Source organism: Bos indicus, chromosome 1, assembly GCF_029378745.1.
Source record: "Bos indicus isolate NIAB-ARS_2022 breed Sahiwal x Tharparkar chromosome 1, NIAB-ARS_B.indTharparkar_mat_pri_1.0, whole genome shotgun sequence".
Lineage (NCBI taxonomy): Eukaryota > Metazoa > Chordata > Mammalia > Artiodactyla > Bovidae > Bos > Bos indicus.
The window spans coordinates 65024408-65052074 of record NC_091760.1 but is presented as its reverse complement, the minus strand read 5'-3'; the positions used below and the strand labels follow the sequence as shown (position 1 = coordinate 65052074).

At 43.4% G+C, this 27667-nt stretch overlaps 2 protein-coding genes across 4 annotated transcripts in view; one reads left to right on the top strand and one right to left on the bottom strand.

The window, feature by feature from the left end:
- Window positions 1-5974: 5974 nt before the first annotated feature.
- On the top strand, window positions 5975-24273 carry POPDC2 (popeye domain cAMP effector 2). 3 transcript variants are annotated; one of them, XR_011568374.1, is made up of 5 exons: window positions 5975-6898; window positions 11832-11940; window positions 17669-18219; window positions 21940-22140; window positions 23780-24273. XR_011568374.1 is itself a non-coding variant. In XM_019986395.2 (4 exons), exons 1-4 carry the CDS (start codon window positions 6408-6410, stop codon window positions 23863-23865), a joined length of 1095 nt encoding a protein of 364 aa, XP_019841954.1. In that variant the 5' UTR covers window positions 5977-6407; the 3' UTR covers window positions 23866-24273. The 3 variants fall into 3 exon arrangements, 2 of the variants coding, with proteins under 2 accessions (XP_019841954.1, XP_019841946.1); XM_019986395.2 differs by lacking the exon at window positions 21940-22140 and having other exon boundaries at window positions 5977-6898; window positions 17669-18077; XM_019986387.2 differs by lacking the exon at window positions 21940-22140 and having other exon boundaries at window positions 5977-6898.
- A 2047-nt stretch (window positions 24274-26320) lies between these two features.
- PLA1A (phospholipase A1 member A) overlaps window positions 26321-27667 on the bottom strand; it is a 48634-nt gene continuing 47287 nt past the window's right edge. Inside the window, exon 11 of the mRNA XM_070795117.1 lies at window positions 26321-26866. The gene's annotated coding sequence lies outside the window, so the exon portion shown is untranslated. The remainder of the gene's footprint in view (window positions 26867-27667) is intronic.

The window sequence follows — 27667 nt, the reverse complement described above, 5'->3', positions numbered from 1 at the left end:
TAAAGGAATTAAACAACCCTTCTTGACATCTGCCATACTTAAAAGTACATCTCACAAGACTGCCCATCATTCCCAAGTGCTTAAGTCTCCCCAAAGATTATGTGTAGCATTTTATTACTAATAATAGTAACATGTTACCACAATAATTTGAAAAAATGAAGAACTTAGCTTCCTAATAGGTTGTCACCCTGTTCTGACATACCTCTTGGCTAAGCTCCTGCTATTCATGATACTTCCCAAATTCTCAATACAGATACATTCATGCTATTCTCTAAAATTAGTTCCCTTTGTCTAACCTTGAAACATTTGACTTGAAGGTTGATGAGAACAGGACCATATACCTGTGCAAAGTCTGCTTTAGGATAACTATACAGGTCTGATGTGAGAAGAAACTATAATCCCCATTTCACAGGTGAGTACAGGCAGTCAGGTTAAAGAAATTGTTCTGGTCAAATATTTGGTGACCTGGGATGTGAGTCTTTGTCATTAGAGTTCAAGCCCAAAAACCCAAAGTTCTTTCCTGTACCAGTTAACTAATAAAAAAAATAATGTATTCATAGTCATAAATACATTTATTCATTCAGTACATATTTAGTGAAGGCCTGTTATGTGCAAAGAACTGCCCTAAATGTTGAGTATGTGAATATGTGAATCATATGCATCCCCTGTTCTCGAAATGAGAGGATGCTTGAGTCAACATTTACTGAGGACATACTAAATGCCAACTGTATGCTAAGTAATGAACAAAGATTAGTAAGACATGGACTCTGCTCTCAAAAAGCTTGTATTCTGGTGGATATATGTATATAAGCTATAAAAATAAAAAGTTGAATATTCAGTGCTATGATAAGTATTCCAAGATGTTTTCCTAAAAAGAGTACATGTGTGAATATACCCAGTGTTTCTTTAGCTGTGATAAACTGCTAGATGGTGGTTCTGTGTTGATGATGGTGCTTTTGACAGTTAAGTTATACAAAATCTTCATCAAGGAAAATATATAACTGGAAGTCCAGGGTTAGAGCAAACTCTAGATGCAGTGATATCAGAGGCTCAGTGATGCCATCCAAGAATCAAGTTATCAATATTTTTCATCTCAGGACTCTCTTCCGGGATTGATGAAGCTAATCATGTTTTATTGTTTAAGTCCAGCAGAGGAGAGAGAAACTATTCCTAAGGCATTGAAGTACCCTGCACCCCCTACATTTTTGATCTGATTGAGCCAAATTAGATTTTGTGTAAGACTCCATGGACTGTAGCCTGCCAGGCTCTCCTGTCCATGGGATTTCCCAGGCAAGAATACTGGAGTGGGTCACCATTTCCTACTCCAGGGGATCTTCCTGACCCAGGGATCAAACCCGTGTCTCTTGCATCTCCTGGCAAGGGGATTCTTTACCATCTGTGCCATCTGCAGAGAGTATAATGATAATTGTCAACAGAACGCCTTATGCTGATTGGCTTAAACCAGGATCCCCTCCTTGGATCCATGTATAGTTTAGATATCAGAACAAAACTGGATTTCTGTTATAAGGAGGAAGAGGTAAATGGTACATAGACGTTGAACAGATGACCAACTTTGCACCAAATCATCTTGTTTACTAACCACCAAATTATTCTAATGGTCAAATTGAGTTTAGAGGAGCATTTCTTCTTAGTTTACTCAAACTTTTAAGAGAAAGTTACTGATAGCACAGAACAAGTCATCTGATACTCAGTTTTCATAGAATATAGGAGATGTTTAACAACCACTGGCTGAAGAGCAGTCCTGTGGAGATCCTTGCGTGTGTGCATGCTAAGTTACTTCTGTCGTGTCCAACTCTTTGCAACCGTATGGACTGTAGCCCACCAGGCTCCTCTCCATGGGATTCTCCAGGCAAGACTACTGGAGTAGGTTGCCATGCCCTCCTCCAGGGAATCTTCCTGACCCAGGGATCGAACCCACATCTCTTATGTCTCCTGCATTGGCAGATGGGTTCTTTACCACTAGTGCCACCTGGAAAGCCCATGGAGATCTTTAGGGAGATCTGCATCTGAATGTATTCAACTGCAAGTACTAGAATACCCAACTAGAATGGCTTAAGTAATACATGTAATTTGTTTCCTGTTATAAAGTCTGGTGGTTGAAAGTTTCAGATTTGATACAATGCTCAGTGATACTTTGAAGAACCAAGATTTGTTCTATTTTTCTTCTCTCTAACCTTCTCATCCTTAGGCCTATCCTATCTCATGGCTATGGTAGCTTCAAGCATTACACCATCATATAGCTGTATTCAAGCCAGAATTAAAGGTAGCAGGTGTCCTTACTGGCTTCAGGGAAAATACTTTTCCTCGGATGCTCCCATGTACACAGTCTCGTGTCTCATTGGTCACATGCCCACTCTTAAACCAGTTGCAGTAGAGAGGAATGGGATAGTGTGCTTGGCTTTGACCAGTCTTATTTCAGGCCCTGGCAACCCAGAGAGAAGCCCACCCTTCTTCATATATTGTCCAAGAAAATCAGAGTTCCACAGACTGGGGGGAAGGGGGAAATGGGATAAGAAAGCAGTAGTGTCTGCCTGAGATCAGCTCAGCAGTATGTGTCCAAAGCCTAAAATCATGCCTGTGTTCTATTTTAATAACTATATTAGCAAAGCATTCATCTCAAACCCAATGTTTCTCAAACTATGTGAGGTGAAGGACTACAATTTTTTCCAATTCATAGGCTAATAAGTTTTCTGTCAAATTGTATAAAAATGTCTAAGTTCTCTCAATTTCTGTCCATATCTCATCATGGACCAGTAACAGCTCTCAGAGCAGCCGTGGTCTATGACCACTCTTGGAGAGGTCATTCAGCTGGCTCACTTCATAATCTGGCCCCAGCTTGCTTCTCCTGCCTCATGTCCTGTGCTCCCTTTGATTCACCTGTAACAAACTGTTCTCCATTACCAGAATACGCCATGTATTTTCATTTTACTTCTGGATTTGACTTCACATTCTGTTCTCCCTTCCTGGCAGGCCCTTCCCTAGCTGGGGGAACACCTACTGAGCGTGTTTTTAGACCGGCTTAAATGTCACCTTCCCTGTGCTGTTTTTCCTGAATTCTTTGCTCCACCCATCAGTGAGTGCTTCTTTGAACCCCATCCTGTCTCATGGCTATGGTTGCGTCAAGCATTACATATCACACTACTCAAGCCAGGATGAAAGGTAGCAGGCCTCCTTACTGTCTCCACAAAGGAGTATACTTTTCCCAGAAGCTTCCCAACACTTGTCCTCTTATGTCTCATTGGCCACATACCCAATGAGTGTATTCTGGGGGTTGTACTTTTTTCTGGATCAGTCTCCCTCACTAGACCAAAAGTTCCTTGAAGGTGATCATTGTCTTACTCATCTTCTATCCCCAGTTCCCAGCACACTTACTTTGTTCTAAGTAAATGCCTATTGAATAGAATTGATGCAAACTTCTGTGTCTTTCCTTTTATTCTCCCCAAATATTTTCTACGGTGTATTTGTGGCTTTCCATGTAAGAACATACCATTTTGATACACACTTTTTTTCTCTCTTCTTCTATCAAACCTAGTTTTAAAAATAAACAAGATACAGCTTTCCATTGTATTCCCATCAGAGGTCCCTTCCCATAGACAACACCATCACTATCACTGCGGGAGGCGGCATGTAGGGTTTATGCCACCCCAGTGGCATCCTCAAACCCCTGTAACAATGAATGAGCCTACACGTGGACATATATAAACTTCCAAAAGTAGCCAGCAAGGTGGTACAGCACAGAGAACATACAATTTAGAGTCACAGTGACCTAAGCTTTAGCCTCTTTTCACATACTATCTCTATCACCTTGGGAATGTTCCTTAACCTTATTGAGTTTATTTCTTCCATTTTTTAAAAAAAGGTATCATGGGGAGACATGAGGAAATAATACCTGCTTGCTATATGTTAATACCTTCTGCTCAGATGAACACATTTGTGAACTGACAAAGAAGCTGGGCTGAGAGCAACAGTCAGTGGGTCTCCTGTCTCTTTAAGGGGTCAGGGCCAGCCACTGGTCAGGCTGACTGAGAAAGATGACCTGCTTTGAAATTCTATCTTGGGCAGAGCCTTGGTTGCTTCTGATTTCCTTGCTCACAGCTGGCAGAGACAGCCACTTTGACAGCTCAGGGGGGTGCATGACTAAGTTGGAGGGATGAGCAACTATTGCTTGTTAAAGGGGTGGCTTGGCCAGGAGGCAGGCAGGTGACAGAAAAGCAGCATATGGAAATCCCCAACTCCACTACTCAAATGATATCACAGATCTAAATCGCTGCTGTGGGAAAGGCTGGGGGCTGGGGTGGTGGGGCAGGGTTTTGGAGGGGGAGTCCTTCTCCAGGCACTCTCTTTTTTCCTTTACCACTGATCTGCCTCAACTTTAGGAAAAAGGGAATAAGATGCACCTTTGTTTGTCAGGCGATTGTAATTAAATAAGAAAGAAAACCAGCTTTTGACATGCTGTGCATTTTTCACACCTCTCTGCCTATGAGTCTGCTGTTCTTACCAGTGGAAATCCTCTTCTCCGTCTATCTGGCTAATTCAATCCTGGCCCCCAAATTCCTTGTTAGCCCTTCTGTCTTTCTTTCTTGATGCCATCTTCCTCTTAGGCTGCCACCTCTCCTTAACTCAACTCAGTTACTGTACTTCCCACACTGAATCGCCATTGTTTTCTGAGGCAGCTCTTGCTTGATAAGAGAGCTCGCTCTTGGGAAACTTTGATTCTCTTCAGTGCTCGGTTCATAGCAGGCACTCAATGTGTGTTAAGCTGAAAATTTCTACTCCTCAGCATATCTGACAATTCCTAACTTCTCACTAATTTTAGTTAGGTTACCAGCAGTACAATAAAGGCCTCTATGGAGGGAATGCTTGAATAATTCTAGAAGGTTACCAGGTGCCCCTCCACTTCCTCCATCCCTGCCCGCAGACCTCAGGGGCTATAGGAGTAACGGTAGTAAGGAAACAGAAGCAGGGAGTCATTCGGAGGCCAGAGGGACATTTCTTAGTTTAGTGTTTGCATATTCCCAGATTTTAACTTGGTGACCCAAAGCAGACCACAGGGTCATCCAGAAGTTCCTGGACATCCTCAGACTTCCTGGGGGCAGTAGAGTTAGGAGTCATGCATGGATCTAGTCTTGAATTTCCACTTCCTGGGCACACTACTTGGGACACAGCTGTAAGTCTGATAGACGAAATCAAATCCTGTCTCTGTCACTACGTGTGGGAATTTGTTACCTCTCTAAACCTCAGTTTCTTTCAGATCTAGGAGGACGACAATATTTATTTGGAATAAAATTGTGTGACGACTAAGTCATGTGCGTCTAGAATAACTAATCTAGATCTGGCACTTTGTAGGTGTTTAATAGGTGATGCTTATTATCATTTGTCAGTATTGGAGTGGGTGGGCTGATGGTCTGAGCAATGTATTACCATTGTATAAACTATTACTAGATCCAGATACATGCAGAAGAAAGTCAGAATTCAAAAGTTGCTTTGTATAGCTATTTTTGTTTAATGAATTTCAAATAAATGCCTACTGATATTTCCAATATGACTTCATAAAGGCCTTCGAGGGGCTTTCCATTTCTCACTGTTAGGATTTTTTCTGATAATAGTCCCCTACTTTCCAACCTTGATGTGTCCTCCTACCTCAGGAGAGCCCCGAGCCCTCCCCAGAGGGGCTCTGGACAGTGTCCTACCTGAGGTGTGACAGTAAATTCTGTGCTCGCTTTCCCTTTATCCACCCCCTTTGCCCCCTTCCCCTGACTTGCCTCTCTTGCCCAGGCCTTATCTTGTCCTCTGGGGAGGTATGTTAAGTGCTCTGCCAGCCTGCCTGTATGCCTGGCCTGTTTTTTCTCACTGCCAGTACCTCTTGGATTCCAATTCCAAACATGGTATCCGTCTGGGGTCACCCTTTCTTCCGGTGCCAAGAGAGACGCATTCCAAATGGAGCACAAATGTGCCTCCCGTGCTGGGCGCTCTTCATTCTGTTTGGGAACAACAGAGAGCAGGATGTGGCTGCTTTATTATCCCTCACTGCTGAAGCTTTCAGCCCCATAGCCCTATCTCTTTCTCAGGACGATTTAGGTTTCCTGCCAAGAGTCAAATGTGAAGACTGTTCTAAGAAACCTGGAGCTGAGGACACTCACCAGAGCTTTGCCAGGAGGGCCAGAGCCTTGCTGAGGGAAAGAGAAAGAAAAGTTTTCAGTTCTCCATGAAGTATATGATGTTTTGCTATTCATTCCCAAAGCTGCTGGAAGCATTCCTCCCAAGAAAGGTGGAGTTGGCGGGGAGAAGCCAGAGGTGAGACGACAGTTGGGAGGACAGGTTGACCCATTTCCTGAATTTCCCATGTGGGGACAGTCTTAGAGCCTGACAGGCTTTGAGACCTGAAGATGAGCAGCAACCGCAGCATGGAGGGCCAGCTCCTCTGGCACGGGCCACTGTGCATCGCCTGGAGGCAGGACCTGGAAGGGGCTGTCTTCCACCTGGCCAACTGCTTCCTGCTCCTGGGCTTCATGGGCGGCAGCGGGGTGTATGGGTGCTTCTACCTTTTTGGCTTCCTGGGCACAGGCTACCTGTGCTGTGTGCTATGGGGCTGGTTCGGTGCCTGCGGCCTGGACATTGTTCTCTGGAGCGTCCTGCTGGCCATGGCCTGCGTGCTCCAGCTGGCACACCTGGTGTACCGCCTGCGTGAGGACACCCTCCCCGAGGAGCTGGACCTGCTCTACAAGACGCTGTGCCTGCCCCTGCAGGTGCCCCTGCCAGCATACAAGGAGATCGTGCACTGCTGCGAGGAGCAGGTCTTGACTCTGGCCACGGAGCAGACCTATGCCGTGGAGGGCGAGACGCCCATTGACCGCCTGTCCCTGCTGCTCTCTGGCCGGTAAGCCACTCTGTCACTACCCAGCATTTCTTCCCCATGCCCACGCTTCTCGTTTCCCAGTGCCTCCCTTTCCATTTCGTATCTCTTCCATTGAGGAAGGATGTGGCAACTCAAACAAACCAAAATAGATTTTTCTAAGCATATACTTGCTTCCCCTTTCTTAATATTTTTCATGAGGAAACTAGCTCATGGTTGGCAGGAAGAATTGTGAATATAGTTGCTGCTGCGAGGTGTGGGGTGAATGTTTCTTGACCCTGGCTCTGAAATGACCACACCATGCCAGCATGTCATGCCTAAACTGCAGCAATATCTCTGTAAGCTTTGAAAAACTGAACATTTCAATAAGATTAATTAGTTTCTTCCATATGCATTCAACCTTTGCTAAGTGCCAACTATGTGTAAGGAACAGTGCCAAAATAGGAGATTTTTTTGTAACCCCTGCTCCCACCAGGACATCAGAGAAATCATGGGATATCTGTACAGATTCTATGGTAAAGCCATATATACCCAGGTATGGTGCAGGAATGGGCTTCCCTGATGGCTCAATGATAAAGAAACTGCCTGCCAATGAAGTAAATGTAGATTCGATCCTTGGGTCGGGAAGATCCCCTGGAGAAGAAAATGGTTGCCCACTCCAATATTCTTGCCTGGGGAATTACATGGACAGAGGAGCCTGGCAGGCTACAGTTCATGCAGTTGTAAAAGAGTCAGACACATCTTAGTGATGACAACAATAACAACAATGAGGTTACCCTTATCCACATTTCCATTCCAGATTGTTCTATTGAGATTCCTACAGACCAGGAATAAAGTGCTATAAATCTGAGGGCCAGACAGTGAGGGGAGAGTAGCGATGCCCATGTGTGTCTCTTTGAGGATATGGTGGAGACACCTGGCGGACACGTTTTAAGGAGGCTGACAGTCAGACCTTAGCAAAAGGGGCTTTGTCTGGATTAGCCTGCATGTGAATGTTGGCCATTGACTGATCTCTTCTGAACAAATACTATGTAGCTCTGTGCTGCACATTTGGTAGGAAATTGTGAATTCTTTGCAATATTGCCCTAGTGGGACTTGTATGTTGGAGCTAAGCATCTGACAGTAAGCATCTTCACCTGGTATATACTTGGACTGGGCTCTGTGGAAAACAAATAGAGTATTTAAAAACTTTGTCCTTAATTTCCTCTTTCCTCCTTTTTTGAGACCAGAAGAATGTGGTGATTCAAAGAAAAAAAAAAGGAAAGAAAGAAAAGGGGAAAAGAAAAAAACCAGATAAGATAGCCAGTGGGAAAAAAGACTTTGACATTGATGATGATGGTACTACCACAACTACTGCTACTAGTAATGTTGACACCAGGCATTTATGGATTAATGTACAGAATCAAAGTATAATGTATACATGTTTTAATTTTGTTTGGACACTGAGGTCCTGGGTTGAATGAGCTATGAGGTTTTGTGATGTTTCATTTCATTTATGGTTGAAACGACTTAGCAGCAGCAGCAGCAGAAGTATAAGTAAATGAAACTATTTGTAAACAAATACACATGTAGATAAAAATATATTACAACTATTGCCAAAATGTTTGCCACCTACAATTCCATGCTTAAAATAAGGACAGTTTAGGAAACATGCTCATTCATGAGACCCATGATATTGTTTGCATCTCCCAGTATCTCTGTTCAAAGGAGGGGATTAAGACAGGTAGCAGAAACACCCCCCTGCACTGTATGGTGCTCATTTGTGGAAGGACATAATAATTATTAGATGGTTCAGGTATCTTTTATATGATAGATTTATCATGAACTTGTAGACTGTGTTCCTGTGAAGAGGAAAGAGAGGCTTGGCCCCTCAGTGTGGTTTTTCATAGTATGCGCTGTGCTCAGTCACTCAGTCGTGTCCAACTCTTTGTGACCCCCTGGACTGTAGCCTGCCAGGCTCCTCTATCCACGGGGATTCTCCAGACAAGAATACTGGAAGTGGGTTGCACGCCCTCCTTCAGGTTGCATCCCCAACCAGGGATCAAACCTGGGTCTGCTGCATTGCAGGCACATTCTTTACCAGCTGAGCAACCCGTGAAGCTCTTTTCCTAGTATGTGTGTGTGTGTGTGTGTGTGTTAGTTGCTTAGTTGTGTTTGACTCTTTGCAACCCCATAGACTGTAGCCCACCAGGCCCCTCCATCCATGGGATTCTCCAGGCAAGAACACTGGAGTGAGTTGCCATTTCCTTCTCCAAAAGGAACTACAGGAAGAAAGAAAGTGAAGTTGCTCAATCATGTCCAACTCTTTGCGACCTCATGGACTGTAGCCTACCAGGCTCCTCCATCCATGGAATTTTCCAGGCAAGAGTGCTGGAGTGGGTTGCCATTTCCTAGTATACTTAGCATCAAAAACTCAAGTTAAAAATTTCAATATTTTTCTTGCTTTTCAAGATTTGAAGTAAGAGTTTTGTTTTGATATCTTTCAACATCATCCTGTCTCAACTTTGCTAAGTTGGAGCTGAGGAAAGGACTTCTAGTCTATAACCAGCCTCCGACTTTAGAGGAGAATCATCGTTATCTTTGGCTGGTGAGGTACCAAACACCTTGAAGCAGCAGAATATAACTCCATGATGAGAAGTGGGGGCTTCTGACGGAGACCTCCCCAGCTCACATGCATACCTCATCTGGAGCCCTCTGTTACAACCTCAGACGTCCTTTTTGTTTTACTTTCACAATGCAATCAGTCCCTTTCAAGACTCAGAAAGGCAAAGCGACTTCTTCAAAGTCCATCACCCTGTTAAGCTGTGCTTACTGTTGGAGAGTTTCTCTCATATACAATCCCAAGCATGAACTCCCACATGCATAACCCCCTGAAGAGGCAGCCAGCTCTCCAAGCTGTTCACGGAGGAGGAAGTTACCTGTTGTCAGGAGATCAGGAGGAAGAAGAGACTCAAATGATAAAGGATATAGTATACAATGTGAATGGCCTCAGGGAGCCAAGCAGGCTCATTAGATGTTGTTGTTTTAGTCACTAAGTCACGTCCAACTCTTTTGCAACCCCATGGATTGTAGCCTGCTCTGGATCCTCCAAGGATTGTAGGTTCCTCTGTCCATGGGATTTCCCAGGCAAGAATACTGGAGTGGGTTGCCATTTTCTTCTCCAGAAGATCTTCCCAATTCAGGGATTAAAACTGCAAAATCTAAGGAAAACAAAACAAAACACCCAGGGATTGAACCCACATCTCCTGCATTGGCAGGTGGATTCTTTGCCACCTGGAAAGCCCCTCATTAGATGTTACTCACACTGTAAAGTCTTGTCCCTCCTCAGTGGCTTGCTTGGGTGGCCAGATTCCTTGCATGGGAAGAGGATGAAGGATGGGAGGATCTGATGTGTATGGCAGCAGCTTCATTCTCTCCGGTTGTCTTTCTTCCTTTGTTCGAGAAGCTTTTCCTTGAGGTTTTGGTCCCCTTTATGGTGACACAGTGAGTTCATTTGTTTGATCTTTCCATCCCTCTTCCTTTCCTTTCTCCCTTCCTTCCTCCTTCCCCATTTCCAAAAATATTTATTAAGAGAGCTAGAGACTAGGGATCTCTTGTTAAAAAATGAAAACTATTTTCCTTGTACTCATGGAATTTACAGTCTCTCAAGAGAGCCACTAATTCATGTCTCTAGTCACTAATTCCAAGGAGCAAGGCAAAGTGCAATGAGAGCATTTAAGCAGTGGACCTAAATTTTCTGGGGGGCCAGATAAGACTTCCCGGAGGAAGAAATGTGTAAGCTGAGGCTTGAGGAGAAGGTGCGGATTGGGAAGAGAGGCAGCTGGAGGGAACAGAATATGTGAAGCCCATGAGGTAGGAACACACGGCACTTCATTTTCTCTTGCACGCTTTCATAACTGAGAGAAGTTCTGGTGGCTAGCTGCACATTTTGATGGGTCTTGTAGAAGCAAGAGTGTTTCTGCTATCAGAGAGTGTAGGCTGACACCACATTCTTGGCTTGGTTTGAGACCTACATCCCTTTCTGTTTTCCATCTCTAAGTTGTCAGATAATACATAAAGTTTGTTAATTGATAGTGGTCTTTGGTAATTTGCACACATACATATATATCTAGGCATTCACTGGGAGCAAGATATGGAGTGCTAATATCCCGTTGGCCAGAACTTAATCACATGGTTCTACTCAGCTCCAAGGCAAGTAGAGAAACAGTCTAGCTGGGCAGTCATGAGCCCTGGCTAAAAAAGTTCCAGTACTATAGAGGAAGGGGAAAAGTTGATATTGGAAAACAGAATTCCATACTGGATTTCTCAGATCCTCATCTGCATTCTGATCTGCTTCTCAATATCCTATACATCCTTCAGAAATCAGCTGAAATGTCATCTTTGAGAAGTCTGCCACTTGGAGAGAACTACGCTGTCTCTCCTCTAGTCTCCTGTCTCACAATAGCACATGTTAACTTACAGCTAGTTATTTATGTGCCTGTGACTTCCACTGAATCGTGAAATCCTGAAAGGTAAGGATCAGATTATTGGGTCTTCCCTGGTGGTCCAGCAGTTGCCACGCAGTGCAGCTGAAGAGTAAAAAAGAAAAAAAAAAAAGGACCAGATCATCTCCAGGTTCCAGACTTCCAGGAACACAGAAGGTTCTCCATACATATTTTTTGTTTTTGAAAATTAAGCTCCAGAAAAAGTGGAACAATAGCTCCTTCCAACTGGACAGGATGTACCTTAGAGAGCTTGTTGATCTGCCCCCTTTGTTCAATAAACTCTTTCTTTCCCAGTACAACTGACTTTAGAAGAGAGGTTGAAACTGAGACTCTGGGTTTTCTAGGTAAAAGAGGAAAAAGCCCATTCTGGATCCTAGTCATTTTCCACTCCTTTAACATGTAATTTAAACTCTGGAGCAGCTCTGGGTAACCACTTCTCTTTTCCCACACAGTCTCTTCTCTCCCTTTGCCAGGGTTCGTGTGAGCCAGGACGGGCAGTTTCTGCACTACATCTTTCCTTACCAGTTCATGGACTCTCCCGAGTGGGAATCGCTGCATCCCTCTGAGGAGGGGGTGTTTCAGGTAATAGGGAGCCCCATGGCAGCACTGCCGCAGCCCATCCCACTGCAACCCAGCAACATCCGTGCTTCCATCTTTCCTTTCTTTTGTCAGACCTTTGAACTACTGCCAATATGATGCTTGAGGTGGGAGCACTCTCCTCCAGTGGAAAAAGTGCCTGGCAGAGGAGGGGTAGGGTAGGGAGGTGCTGATCCCTGCAAGGGGGGCCATGTCACTCCTATGCTTAAAACTCTTCCAGAAGACCCCACTGACCACAGGATAAAAGCCCTCACTCCTTAGAGAGTGACTTAAGACCTTTAGTGACATCCTGGAGCCACATCTCCAGCCCTTTGCTTACACTTTCTGCTCACACCAGCCATGCTGAATTACTAGTACTTCCCCAAACATACTACACTGTTTTACATGGCCGTGCCTTGCCCCCTATTGTCGCCTCTATCTGAAACGCACTTCCTCATCAAGAGGAGGCTATGGCATCTCACTTCCTTTGAAGCCTGCCCAGAGTGACCTCACCAGCTTCCATCCCCACACATTGCCTGCATGCCTCTTCTATTCCTTTTACTATGCTGACTGCGCACATGTACGACTTGGTTTTCTTTCTGTCTTTTGCATAGTAAATTCCTTGACGTAGAAATCTGGGCTTTTCCTCTCCATCTCCAGGCTCCAAAGGGCAATACTTTGTACACAGTAGTAGGTGTTCAGTAAAGTTTCACTGAACTGCCTCGCCAGTAGGCCACTGGTGTCTCAGAGTGCTCCAGAGGGCATCACATACACAGTCTAAGGTCAGGGACTGGCTGCTCGAGCCCTCCTCTCTTCTCTGTCAATCCTTCAGATTTCAGTTACCTTCTTTGTAGTTCTCACTTACTGTATGGCTAGCACGTGACGGGCAGTACCTATTTTATTGCCTTATTGATTCTCACAACAGTCCTCTGGATTGAATATTGTTATTAACCTGTTTAACAGATGAGGAAACTAAGGCTCAGAAACCTCAAGTAATTTGCCCCAAGCTCTTCATCTAGAAAGTGGTAAAACCGAGTTGCCTGACACCACTATTCTATTCTTTTTTAAAATGGGGGGTTGCCAGGAGAGTGGAGGTTACACATATACACCATTATAGGGACTCCCCTGTCCAGATAGTTGGCCAGTACTGGGTTCCCTCTGTCTCCTGTCAGTTCTATCAGGAAGTTCCTCAGGCGAGCATTTATGCCAGCCCCAAAATAGACACATGCCAGGCGGTGCCACCTGGCTGGGCCTGCTTCCGCCCCACCCTGACTCTTGGCTCTGTGAGGACAGGGCCTGAGGGGTAATCCTAATCCCACTGCCTGGACCATCAGCCACAGGGCCCCCCCTGAACATGTGCCTCCCCCACCACACACTCACATCCTCTCCAAGTGGCTCAGCAGTCACCTTTGAGAACTCCCTCAGAGCCACAAGAACCTTCAGGAGGGCTGAGTCAGGTCCTGAGCCAGCCAGACCAGGCTCTGTTTCTGACACTGAAACCGAGAAACAGGTGGTGGATAAGCTGGGTGTCCTCCCCTTAGTTATGCTTGAAAGGAAGGGCTATGACCCCAGATGGCCTCTCAGCATCTGAGAGGGATGTAGGGACCGTCACATTTCTTCCATTTGTATTTTTAGTATGCACCTCCATTGGGAGCCTTGAGATCCACACACTTGCTCTTGGCTCTGTGAAGTCCCATTTCCTCTTTGCAAATGTCAAGTGTTGTCTTGGGTTGTAGTTCATCTTGTCCTTGCCTTTGTATTTGCATAGTCTTTGTTGACTAATAGGGAATCCACAGTGACCGAATCATAATTCTTATTGAGTTTGGCACAAGAGATCAACATTCCATCACACCTCTCAAGAATTCAATGAAGAATTTATTGACTATTAAACACTGCGACCCTCTTATCAGTCACCGAGAACATAGCATGGGAGCGATCACATGGAAATCAGCATTATTTCTCTAATTAGCATCATGTTTTACTGGACTCAAGGTCTCTTTATGTACATCATCTGATTTAATCCATTCAACCGGCTTCAAAGGTGAAGGTTAAAGAAAAACCTGGTCAAACCTGTCAATCCATTGGTTTCTGAAGATATTTAGGAAGGATTTTATACTGGGCATGAGAAAACAACATCAAGTTATTTTGCAACAAATAAGATTAGTAGTTTTTACCTGATTCATTCACTCATTTCAGTAATATTTATTGAGCTGTTACAGTAACCTGGGCACTACATGGTTTGTTTTTGTTTGGTTTTATTTTTGGCCACATCACATGGAATGTGGGATCTTAGTTCTCTGACCAGGAATTGAACTCATGGTTCATGAACCCATGCCCCCTGCAGTGAAGTATCGAGTCTTAACCTCTGAATTGCTAGGGAATTCCCATCTGGGCACTATTAAAGGTGCTCAGAGTGTATCGGTCAACAGAACAGATGAAAGTCCCTGCCTTCATGCAATTCACATTCTAGTAGGTGAGACAAAAAATTAGCCATAGAAATTATGAATAAGTAAATTATGTAACATGTTAAAAATAATAAATTATAGTAAAAAAAATAGAATAGTATAAGGGAGAGATACAATTGACCCCTGAACAACACAGGAGGTAGGGGTACTTTCACATAGTAGAAAATCCATGTATAATTTATAGTGAAAGTCGCTCAGTAGTGTCTGACTCTTTGTGACCACATGGACCATACAGTCCATGGAATTCTCCAGGCCAGAATACTGGAGTGGGTAGCCCTTCCCTTCTCCAGGACTCAAACCGGGGTCTCCTGCATTGCAGGCAGATTCTTTACCAGCTGAGCTACTAGGGAAGCCCATAATTTATAGTCCAACCTCCAAATATACGGTTCCCCCAAATCTGGGGTTCCACATCCTCAGACTTAACCAATCGGCCAATTGTGTAGCACTTCAGGTATTTACTATTGAAAAAAAAAAAAAAAATCCCTGTTTAAATAGATCCACACAGTTCAAACCTGTGTTGCTCACGGATCAACTGTAGTTGCAATTGTAATTGGGGATTTCATGGAAGTCTTTGTTGAACTGGTGACATTTGAGAAAAAACCTGAGGTGATTGGCAGTGTGAGCTCTGAGAATATCTGGGGGAATAGCATATTAGAGGGAAGAGCCAGTGCAAAAGCTGGGTGTGAGAGAGACTAGCATGTTTGAGGTCCAGAAAGAAGGTCAATGAGTCTGGAACAGGGAGAGGGAGGGGGATGAAGAGTAGGAGAGGAAGTCAGAGAGGTGGTAAGGAGACATGTCATCTAGGGCCAGAGTGTATATTTTCTAAATACAGCCAAAAGGATTTCCTAACACATTGGATATAGTATGTGAGAGAAAGAGGATCAAGAAAACTTCTAAGACTTCTGACCTGAGAAACTGGAAGGATGGAGCTGCTATCAAATGCGATAAGGAAGGCTGCAGATAGTATTGGCTTTGGGAGAAGAGAGGGAAATCCAGTTTGGGAGGTATTAGATTTGCGTCATCTATGGACATTTAAATACAGACACTGCACAGGCAGTTGCATACTTGAGTCTGGAATTAAGGAACAAGGTCTGAGCTTGAGACTGAGTCATTAGCCTACAGATGATATTTAAAGCTGTTACATTGGACAAGATCACCAGTAAGTGAGTGTAGACAGAAAAGGGATTCAAGAATCCATTAACCCTGAGGTACTCTAGTGTTTAGAAGTTGAAGGGGGTAACAAGCAGCAAAAGAAGCTGAAAGGGACTAATCAGGAGGTTATACCAGGAGAGTGTGGCGTCCTGGGAGCCAAGTGAAGAATATCAAAGAGGAGGGACTGAATGCCGTGAAAACTGATCATCAGACTCAGCAATGTAGAAGTCGTAGGCGACCTTGCTAGGAACAGTTTGTAGACCACTGGGGCAAAGCCTTGCTGGCTGGAGAGAGAGAGTTCAAGGAGAGGAATTGGTAACAGCCAAGTATAGACAACTTTTTCATGGAGTTTTGCTGAAAAGGAGAGCAAATCAATGGAGTGATAGCTAACCAAGGAACTAAAGTGAAAAAAAAAAGATTTTGGTTTTAAAATTTTGATTTAAGATGGAAGAAGTGACAGTGTATTTGCAAGAATGCCCACAGTCTTTTCTGTTCAGCGTTGAGGACACTTCTTGTGTCCTTATTAGCTCTCATGTGTACCCACTTCATGTGCAGCACCCTGATTTCTTGTTTGGGAATTGTTACTAAGTGCACTGAAAGTACAGGTTACAGTAGATGTGACAACTACTTGTTGAGTCAGATTAGTAACAGATGGATTGTGAGGACCAGTATTCTCATGAGGCAACAAGTCTGGGGAGATTAAGCAATTTATCTGATGTCACACAGCTGGTAAAGTTGGAACTTGAAACTCGTTTCTGGTCTTGATGAGGCAATTTAGGCCCTGACTTGAGTGCTGATGACTGAGGGGTCGGGGAGGGAGAGGAGGAAATGAAAGAAGGGAACAGAAGAGGGGTACTGCAGATGGGAAGGGGAGGAGGGGAGCAGAGGGGCTGTTTTGGAGGCAATGAAATGAAAGGATTATATATATGATCTCTGATAAAGAACCCCACCCTTAATGAGACAACCCACATAAAGCACTTAACACGATGACTGGCACATGGTCACTCTCAGTAAATGTTAGCTGCTGTCCTCCTTCTCATTTCCACTGTCTCCATTCGTGAATCTTCATCTTAAGCTCTGCCAACCTGCTCATTTTTAAAGTACTTAGGACAGGGTATAAAGAATTGTGTGATTTTACGCACTTTTCCTTTACTATCCTAAGAATATTTGCATTTGAAATCTATCTTTACCACTCATTATTGTTTTAACAAGATTTTTCAAGCACCTGCTCTGTGCTGCACACACATTACTGACCCTGAAAGTGTGACTTAGCTGTGTATCATGGGCACATAGCTGAGTACACAGAAATTGCTAGATGTCTATATAAATGGAGAGTTGGGTATCCTTCCACTTCGTGTTCTTACGAGTGCGTCTTGGGACTTCCCTGGTGGTCCAGGGGCTAAGACTCCGTGCTCTTGAGGCGGGGCACGGGTTCTATCTCTGGTTAGGAAACTAAGATCCTGTAAGCTGCAAGGCACCTCACCCCCCCAAAAAAGAGTTCCTTTTCCTCTGTGCCCCTTTTCTGAATTTAGTCATCAGATCCATTTGGTTACTCGTAGGGCCCAAGTCAAGTGCAGCTCATGGGCCTGAAGACCAGGCCAGCATTCTGTCCACTTGATGCAGCCTGGCATGCCTGATCAGAGGCTCTCTTCTCACTGAAATTCTTCCCAGTTCTTTGTGTCCCAACTCCAATATATTATGTTTTATCCTTAAAAACTGTCATCAGCATCCTGACCTTTCTTCTGAGCACCGGGAGCCCCCTTTTCTCTCCTGTAATCACAACAGGCTCAGAATCTTCTGTAGCCATTAGTGGGATCAGCCATGGAACACAGTGTATGAAAGCTGAAGAGACTGGAGGTGGACTGTGAGGTTCCAGAAGATGATCTCAGGGCTCTTCACAAGACCAGCCCCCCACTCCATCCCTCCCACCATATCAGTGCACACAATAAAAGTCATTCATTGCACCTCTTCAAGGCAAGGCCCTGGAGAGGTACTTCACAGCTTCTTCAGAAGTGCAAAGTGCAGCGGTTTGCCAAGTAAACTGTATATATCTCTGTACTAAGCTTGGACACATTTTTAAGTTTCAATCTTCACTTTCTGTCCCTGACCCCTCTCAGGTCACTCTAACAGCTGAGACTGAATGTAGCTACATTTCCTGGCCCCGGAAAAATCTCCACCTCCTTCTGACCAAAGAGCGATACATCTCTCGCCTCTTCTCGGTCCTGCTGGGCTATGACATCTCAGAGAAGCTCTACGCTCTCAATGACAAGCTCTTCGCTAAGTTCGGGCTACGCTTTGACATCCGTCTCCCCAGCCTCTACCACGTCCTCGGTTCTGCTGCCCCAGATGCAGGACCACAGTCTGAGAAGGATGACGAGGAAGTCCGTGAGCCAGCGGCAACCCCTCCTCAGGCTCTGCACACATCTGTCCAGCAAACACCCCCTAGCTCCCCACCTCCACTGGTCACCAGCTCTCCTGCACCTCCTCCCTGGGTCAGAATGTCCAGGCCCGACAGCGGCGTCCTGGGTGAGGACTCCACCAGTCTGGTTCTGGAGGATTTTGAGGAGGTGTCGGGATCAGAATCATTCATGGATTATAAGAGTGATGGGGAGTACATGAGGTGAGGGGAGAACTAACATGGGCACAGCCACCCGGCTCAGGATCCTGTGTAAGTACTCAGAAGGCAGTTGCTGCAGCCTTGCCTGTAGCTGGCCTTAAATTGGTTTATAAGGGCAAAAAAGAATTTCATGGAGCCTGTCCTCTCAGAGGACTCACAGAAAGTGGCATTAACCCAACCCTGCAGATAGCAACTCACTCCTGTTGCATGAAAGGCATGAGGGTTTTTTTTTTAAAAAAAACTCATCCCTTATTAATTGTGATAGCTTTCAAAAGTGGTCTGGCTGGCTGACATTTGTTCAGATAGGTTGCTAATTATTTTTTTTTCAAAGTTGTGCTAGTAACCAAGGTCACATTTAAGGCCAAAGAGTATTTTATTATGGCATGCATTTTAAAGAATACTTTAAAAAGCTGGCATGGCTCAAATTCCTAATGATTCTTCTTGGCATATAGTCAGCTCCAGAATGCAGTCATTATTTAGTCTGGATTGGACAGGCAGTTCTGTGTAAAATCGCCCCCATTTCAAAGAGGCTTGTGATTGGAGGCTAATGACACTGGGAGGAAAATGGGCCCACCCTGCTATCCTCTGACCCAGTGGAGAGTGTGTTACTCAGGCACAGGACTGGACACTGCTGAGTGAATGTTACTATGATAGAGTGACTTTCCTGGACAATCATAACTGTGGGAGGTAGAGTGGGCGTGAATCTGACGTAGGAGAGTGTGTGTACAGCTCAGGAGAGTGTACATAAAAGGCTGTGCTGAGCAGTTCTGGGAAATTGTTTTCATGTTCCCTCTGACTGCTCTCACAATACGGTGACATTTTCCTCTAGGACTCCACCCAACCATGGTGCAGGCCTGGCTTTTCCTGAGGAAAATACCACTGTTCTCAATTTGGAAGGCATTTCCAAGGTCAGGGAGGGGTGGTTAAGAGATTAATCATTCTTCAGGAAACACTGTTTTCCCAAGAAACTATTTCAGGTAGGAAGGCATCTAGGGTACTTTGAGGTTAAGTGAGTGAATGTTTGTACATGTTGAAAAGCAAATCATAAAAATGATGAAAGAGGCAAGAGAGGTGAGTGCCAAAAGATTAGCTATTTGGTTTCATGGATATGGAATTAATAATCTATGGCATCAGTCCTTAGAAGCAGCATCTAGCAGATCACTTTCTTGACCTCCTCCACTTGTGTTGTTCTCCCCCGTTGTCCCTCCCTGGCTGCTGACAGTTGCCTCCCTACTAGCCTACCCCTGCCAGTGCGTGTGAATTCCGTCCCGTGGGCCCCGCTCTTTGTCCCCATACCTACCCACCTGCACACACACTGAACTCATACAGCTCCCTGTGTTCTCATGTTCTGCCTGCTTCTCTTTTCCTGGCTCTATTTGTTCTCCTCTTTTTCCCCTCCTTCCTGTTTCTGCTCAGTCCTTGGCTTCCTCAGTGTGCTGCTTTTAAGAAGAAAAAGGCCCATTTCTGCTGCTTCTCCGTTAATTTCTCCTCTCCCTACTTTTCCTCCACGTTGACCCCATTTGACTGTTTATGTATTTATCTCACTGTTGCCTTCTTCCTATCTCCTCCACTTCCTGTGTTGCTCTAGCTCTTCTTCCTAAACTGCCCTATATGCCCAACTTAATTTTTAATCCTGACTTCCAAAATCAGTACCTCTCCCTCTGCCTATGAAGAAAACCATTCAAGTGAGGATGTGAAAATTCTCTTTGATGGCTACACATTTCATGCGTGAGTTTTCCCAAACGTTAACAGGCAGGCAGTGTTTTAGATAAGAGACCTGCCCCAGGAGCCCCAAAGTCCTGGTTGCTATGTCTGGCTCTACTACTGTTTGCAAAGCACACAATCTCACTGAACCTTACTTTCTTCACATGAATGTGTTGACCCAGCTGGGCCCCCCAAGGCCCTCCTGGGTTTATGTGAGAAGGAAAAGGATGAACTGTTCAGAGGAGGAAAAAGAATCAGGCAGGCAACCTTATAATGGACACAAGCCCCTGGACATCAGTGTGTTTCCAGCAAGAACTCGCTGCTGTATTTCACTCTGATTTCTCTTGTAGTCGACTTAGAGCTGTCCTCCTCTCTGCTGGGTACCAGGGTCCTGCTTGACTATGAGTAATCTCCATTCTGTACCTGTGAAGAATCTCACCTACCATGTGAGAGGCATGGAGGATGAGATGTTCACATGCAAGGTGGTCCCACCTCTGTCTCTCAGGTCCTCTACCTTTAATACTATTAAAAAAAGGCTTCTTCCCAAATTCAGCCTTTTCTGAGGTTCACAGTGAGAAAACTGCTAATATAACTCACTTTCTTTATACTTACTATTATTTGGAGTATAAAGAGAGAAGGTATTAGAATCGTCTTTGGTTTAAGTAATAGAGAGAAAGGAAAAAACTGTGTTAACTGAGAGCTGAAGAATTGATGCTTTTGAACTGTGGTGTTGGAGAAGACTCTTGAGAGTCCCTTGGACTGCAAGGAGATCCAACCAGTCCATCCTGAAAGAAATCAGTCCTGGGTGTTCACTGGAAGGTCTGATGTTGAAGCTGAAACTCCAGTACTTTGGCCACCTGATGAGAAGAGCTGACTCATTTGAAAAGACCCTGATGCTGGGAAAGATCGAGGGCAGGAGGAGAAGGAGACGACAGAGGATGAGATGGTTGGATGGCATCACCGACTCAATGGACATGAGTTTAGGTAGACTTCAGGAGTTGGTGATGGACAGGGAGGCCTGGTGTGCTGCAGTTCATGGGGTCACAAAGAGCTGGACACGACTGAGCGACTGAACTGAACTGAACTTCTACAGAGTTTTCAGAACAATTTGAAAATGTGATCAAATTGACCAAATTTCAGACAGCTTTAGTTTGTGATAATGGGATAATTTAGCCCAGAGACATGTTTCCCAAATTGTATTTTGGGACATTTGGTTTAACTTATTTGTCATCAAACTCCTTTTATGGTTATTACTGTAATGAATAAGCATAGTGCCTCCAGACTGGTAGCAATTTACTTCTTTCCTTTCCAAAGCAGGGCACAATTCACCATCCAGTTCCTGGCTGTTCCGCAACCAAAACTGTAAGCTCGTTGCTATTCATCCTGGTCCAGAACTTAAGGGTCGTGAAGCTGAGTGGATTCTGCATTGTTGGGAATGACATAGCTTCATCACACTGACAGCAGTGCTTGTGCCTCACACCAAGACAGTTTAAAACCAACTAAAAACAGTCAGTGTTTCTACTGGAGCATTGTTTGTTTGTTTGTTTTGAAGAGCACAGTTTTCAGCCCGGTGGTACCCAGAACTGAGCCCAAACTGGCTGTTACTTTTTTAGCATGCAAAGCAGTAGTGTACGATAATGTGTTCATGCAGGGTCTCACAATTAGACCTCACATTAACCCTGCCTTCACTAGAATCTTTCCCGTTAATTCTATGAACACACTCTACAATGTTTCACTTGATGTCTTACAGGAGATGCTCAATGAATACATCTCTGAAGTGGTCAGTTAAGTCAAGCTACTGAGTCTATTATCACAAATTAACTGAAAGCTGTCTAAAATTTGGCCAGTTTAGCTTATGTTTTCAAATTGTTCTGAAGACTCTGTAGTTTGAAAATAAAGACTATATATTGCTTCCTTTTAATTATTTAAATAAATAAAGAAATGAGAAACACATTACAACATGGAGACTAATTGTGGTCAAGGAAAGAGGCCAGGACCAGGACATATTACCAAAGGCCAGAGAACCAATTCAACAAACATTCACTGACTATCCTCTATGTATTTCAGGCACTGTGCCAGGTAATCATATTAAGAGTAATCATGAATAACAACTGAAAGACTGGAAGATGCTTAATCTGCAAGAGATGGACAAGAGTAATATCTTCAAATTTTGAAAAGATACCTTCACCTTAATTCGGTGACGTTCTTGAGGACAAAGATGAATTAAGGGCTGAAAGCTATAAGGAGAATGGATTGCCTCAAGGAGTAGTAAGTTACTCGTTACTAGAAGAATTCAAATAGTGATCAGAAGAAATCTTCTCAGAGGTTTTTTTAAGGTGATTCATGCTCCAAGAGAAGAATGCCTTATGTTATTGCTATTAAGATGCCTTCTAACTCTGTGATGCTATGATTCAATGATTCTAAGATGTGAATCTTGTCCTGCCACATAATTACTTTCAAGAGCAGTTCCCTAGCTGCGGAACAGGGCTAATAGTCTCATAGATAATTAATACCTACTAGTAAGTAAATGGGATTCCCTGATAGCTCAGTTGGTAAAGAATCTGACTGCAATGCAGGAGACCCCAGTTTGATTCCTGGGTCAGGAAGAACCTCTGGAGAAGGTGGCTCAGCTGGTAAAGAATCTGCCTGCAATGCGAGAGACCTGACCTGAGTTTGATCCCCGAGTTGGGAAGATCTCCTGGAGAAGGGAAAGGCTACCCACTCCAGTATTCTGGCCTGGAGAATTCCATGTACTATATAGTCCATGGGGTCACAAAGAGTCAGACATGACTGAGCAACTTTCACCATTCAGCACTATTCAGAAGTAAGTAAATAGGTAGCCTCTGTTGATGTTGTCAGGTTGCTTGAGGAGTAATTGAGATAAAATATACAAAGGCAATTTGTTAAGCTGTAAAGCCCTAGTTTAATGTATAACATATTTTAAAATTCTGTTCTGTGTACAGTTATTTTCAAATTCCTCCCCTTCTCTCTCACTTTCACTTCCCTCCCCAAGCCCTCCCCCTACTCCTTCTGAGACACATGATTTCCCCTTATTTCCTCCAGTCTGGTTTCCTAAGGGAGGTAATAACTGACAGGATCCCCTGACAACAAAAGGAACAGCAAAAAGTTGGAGGTCCAAAGAAAACACACACTAGCTCCTTGGCCCCTGAATAGCTAAGGGACGGTCAGACCTTCATCTGTTTTATTTGTCCAGGGGAGGCAGATCACCATCACACTATATTCAGGTCTCTTCCCTCAGAAGTCCCTATGGTGCTTGGTTAGCTGTCAGTGTTGTTAAATAGCACGTTTCTCCCAGAACCATTGGAACGCCTCCTGGGGCAGAAGACTTGCCCTTGAAGGTGGCCTGGCAGGAGCTGCCTGGGGTCTCCAGATCTGGGTCTCTGGATGGTAGCTCTGCTTAACCTGCCAAGGTTCCATGTTCAAGTAGTTAAGTTAGAGGCAGCAGTTCCCTCCCCACTTAGGACCACAACAGCCTGTATTTGTTTTTCTTCTATTTGGTCTCATTTACCTACTCCTTGCTTTGTAAAAATAAAACACAAAGGTTTTATAAAACTCACTGGTTTTCTATGCAGATTTTTAAACTCATTCCATAGTATTAGATAGGAAGTATAGTTCTATAGATTCTTCATAGGAAGCAACCAAAGTTGATCTCTTGGTCTCTTCTCCTATAAAATGAGAGAATTGAACTATATAACTTCAAAACTGACTCACCCTAATATTATAGAAGAAAATGATTCAACGATTCAGCTGCTCCTATTGTGTTAAAATTGCATACAGTTAAAATATTGGGACTTGTAGAGGAAAAAAAGACCTGAACAGAACCCTCTGAAGTTATGTGAGCTATCCCAAGCCACAGTGCTGAAATCCTTCCTCTGTTTTTCCACAGCTTCCAGAACTCCTCTCCGGAGCTACTCTGAAGTTATGTCCAGGGGACAGGCGCCCTTGGCTCCAACCCAGACTCCTGAACTGTAAGGGTCAATGGACCATCCTTTACTCTGGCCACGTTAATCCTCACAGGATGGTCACTTGTGTGCACACCCCTCTTCTCACCCACTTGAAGGCTCACAGGCAAGGTTGGAGCAGACACAGGATGCCAGCACTGCAACCACACCAAAGCCCCTGAGTGACTTTTAGAAATTTACCTTCATCAGCCTTTCTTCCAAGAGAAGTCATCCAAAAATGCCAAAGCACAGATTCTATCCTTTACTAACTGCAGAATTTCAGGCAAGTCACATAGCCTCTCTGAGCATCATCTGTAAAGGGGTGATTATAAAACCGACTTCACAGGGTTGTAAGGATGCCATGAGTTGATTTCAAGGACACGAGGACATGCTGTGGCACCTAGTAAGCACTCAATAAATCACTCATTTCCTTTCCCTATGTTGTTTCCTTAACTTTCTGAAAGGATCAGTGAAGTTAGCTATCCAAGAAGTTTTCAGTGTTTTTGTCTTGTTTTATTGAAAATATTTTTCTCAGTTAAGGTTCAACTTAGGTAAGTAGAAATTTTAGAATCTAGTTTGCCCTTAATCTTTTACATTCAACTTACAAGTCTTTCCCTTTATTTATGAACCTAATATTAAACAGTAGTTTTTAGAAGTAGTTTTACAAATCTCTTTAATTAAATTTCCTTAAACATTTTAAAGTAGACTTACAAATTTAACATATTCTGTTTTATTTTTTCCCCTAAATGCTTAGACGTCTATTCTGGTTACCCATTGCTGTGCAATATTCGTCCCTAAAGCAATGAGTTAAAATCATCACGATAATTTGTTTTGCTCACAGAAGTGGGGCTTGACTGGGCTCAACTGGGCTGTCCCCACTCAGAGTTTCTTTTGCTGTTACATTGAGACAGTGGCTACAGCCAGGATCACCCCCAAAGGCTTCTTGACCATGTGTTCAGGGCCCAGGCTGGGAAGACTCAAACAGTTGAGGGCTGGGACAGCTGGGGATCCTCGGGCAATTCTTCCTCTTTCAAAAGTTTGTTTATTTTGTTGCTGTATAATACTCGTTGTAGGGCTTTCCTGATAGCTCAGTTGGTAAAGAATCTGCCTACAATGCAGGAGACCCTGGTTCCATTCCTGGGTTGGGAAGATCTGCTGGAGAAGGGATAGGCTACCCACTCCAGTGTTCTTGGGCTTCCCTTGTGGATCAGCTGGTAAAGGATCCACCTGCTATTCGGGAGACCTAGGTTTGATCCCTGGGTTGGGAAGACCCCCTGGAGAAGGGAAAGGCTACCCACTCCAGTATTCTGGCCTGGAGAAGTCTGTGGACTATATAGTCCAAGGGGTCACAAAGAGTTGGACACAACAGAGCGACTTTCACTTCACTTCACTTTGTTGTGTGAATATACCGCAATCTATTTATCCATTCCACTACTGATGGGTGTTAGGGTAGTTTCTAGCTTGGGGCAATTAGGAATAGTGCTACTATGAACGTTCTTCACCTTATCTTTCGGTGCACATACATACACATTTGGTGGTATATGCTGGAATTACTGAGGCATATGTTCAACTATAGTAGATACTGCCAAACACCTCCTAGGTGATTGCACCAATTAATATTCCCACTAACAGTTTATGAGTGTTCTGGTTGTTTCACATCCTCCCCAATAGTTGGCATTGTCTTTTTTTTTTTTTCATTTTGGCCACTTGGATGTATGTAGCAGTATATCATTCTGGCTTTAACTTTTATTTTCCTGGTGAATGATAAGGGTGAGTATCTTTTCATGTTTTTCTTAGCCATGCGGATATCCTCTCTTGTGAAGTGTCTACTCCAGTTCTTGTCCATTTCTCTGTATGCTTTTCTCATTGACTTTAAGGAATTCTTTAAATATTCAAGTTAAAAGCCCTTTGTTGCTTAGATATTCAAGTGTATTCTTCCAATTTTTTTCTCTAAATAATGTCTTTTGATGAAAATAAGTTCTTAATTTCAATGTAGTAATTTATCAGTCTTTTCCTCCATCATTAATGCTTTCTGTGTCATGTTTAAGAAAACTTTTCCTGCCTTGGATTTATTCTTCTTTGTTACCTTCTAAATGTTTTATTGTTTTACATTTCACAGTTAGGTCTACAAGCAACCTGCATTTGATTTTTGTGTATGGTATAAAATAAGGATCAAATTTGTTATTGCCTTGTGGATATCCAATAGACAGCAGTGCTTACTGAGTGGCTTATCCTACCTATACTAGTGTTCAGTGTCCTCTTTGTCATAAATTAAGTATCCATGTATTTGTAGGTCTCTATCTGAATCTTCTAGTCTATTCCATTTGTCTATTTTCCTACCTGTTGACAATACCATCTGGTTAATTGTTGCAGCTTTATGTTTTGATATCTGGTGGTCTTCATTCTTATTCAAGTCTTGGTTATTCCCTTTGCATTTCCATATACATTTTAGAACCAGCTTGTTATTAATAATTTCCACAAAAATATAGCTCTGCTGGAATTTTATTGGAATTACATTCACACTGTGGATTAGGTTGGTAAAGAGTTAATATCTTTATAATGATTTTTCAATTTATGAGCATAGTATGCTTCATTAAAAATTTTTTTTCTTAATAGTGTTCTGTAGTTTTCCATACAAATATTCTTGCAAAAATTTTGTTACATTTATTTCTAGGTATTTGTTCAATTTAGTGCTATTGTAAACATTATTATTTAATATTTTTACTTTCTTTTATCACTGGTATACAGAAATAAAATGGATTTTTGTATCTTCAACCTCCATCCAGAGATCCTGATGAATCCATTTATCAATTCTAATTATCAATCCATGGAGTCTTTCAGATTTTCCATAGATACATTTGTGTCATTTGTAAATAATGACAGTTTTATTTCTTCCTTCTTGACCTCTGCTTTCTTCCTCCACACTCCTCCCACTCTTCCTCCTTTCTTTTGGTGCCTTGCTGCACTGGGTTGGACCTCAAGTGCAGGGATGAGCAGCAAGGATGATGAGGACATTCTTCTCTCACACCTGACTGTAAGGAAAATACTTTCAGTATTTCACCATTAAGTATGATATATGCTATTAGGTTTTTATAGTATCCTGTCAGATTAAAGAAGTTCTAGTCTTAATTTTTAAAATCATGAATAAGTATGGAATTTTATCAAGTGATTTTTCTGCATTGCTGCTGCTGCTGCTAAGTCGCTTCAGTCGTGTCTGACTTTGTGCAACCCCATAGACGACAGCCCACCAGGCTCCACCATCCCTGGGATTCTCCAGGCAAGAACACTGGAGTGGGTTGCCATTTCCTTCTCCAATGCATGAAAGTGAGAAGTGAAAGTGAAGTCGCTCAGTCGTGTCTGACTCTTAGCGACCCCACGGACTGCAGCCTACCAGGCTCCTCTGTCCATGGGATTCTCCAGGCAAGAGTACTGGAGTGGGGTGCCATTGCCTTCTCCTTTTCTGGATTAGTCAAGTTTATTTTTCTCTATTCTGTTAACAAACTCCAGATAAGTGAATGCTAAAACAAACTTGCATCCCTGGAACAAATCCAATTTTATTATGATATATTTTCCTCTTTATGTATATAGAACTTGGTTCATAAATACTTTGTTTAGGAGTTTTGCATCTATGAACTTTGTCAGGTTTTAATATCAAGGTTATGCTGACTCTGTGAAAGGAGTTGGGAAACATTTTCTCTCTCTCTTTCTCCTTGTCCTTTGAAAGAGATCTTTAAACCAAAACATGTTTTATAACTCTTTGTCTCTCCCTATTCAGTTGCCCAGGCCCCAAATCTTGGAGTCTTTCCATCAGTTTTGTTAGGTTTTTTTGGCTG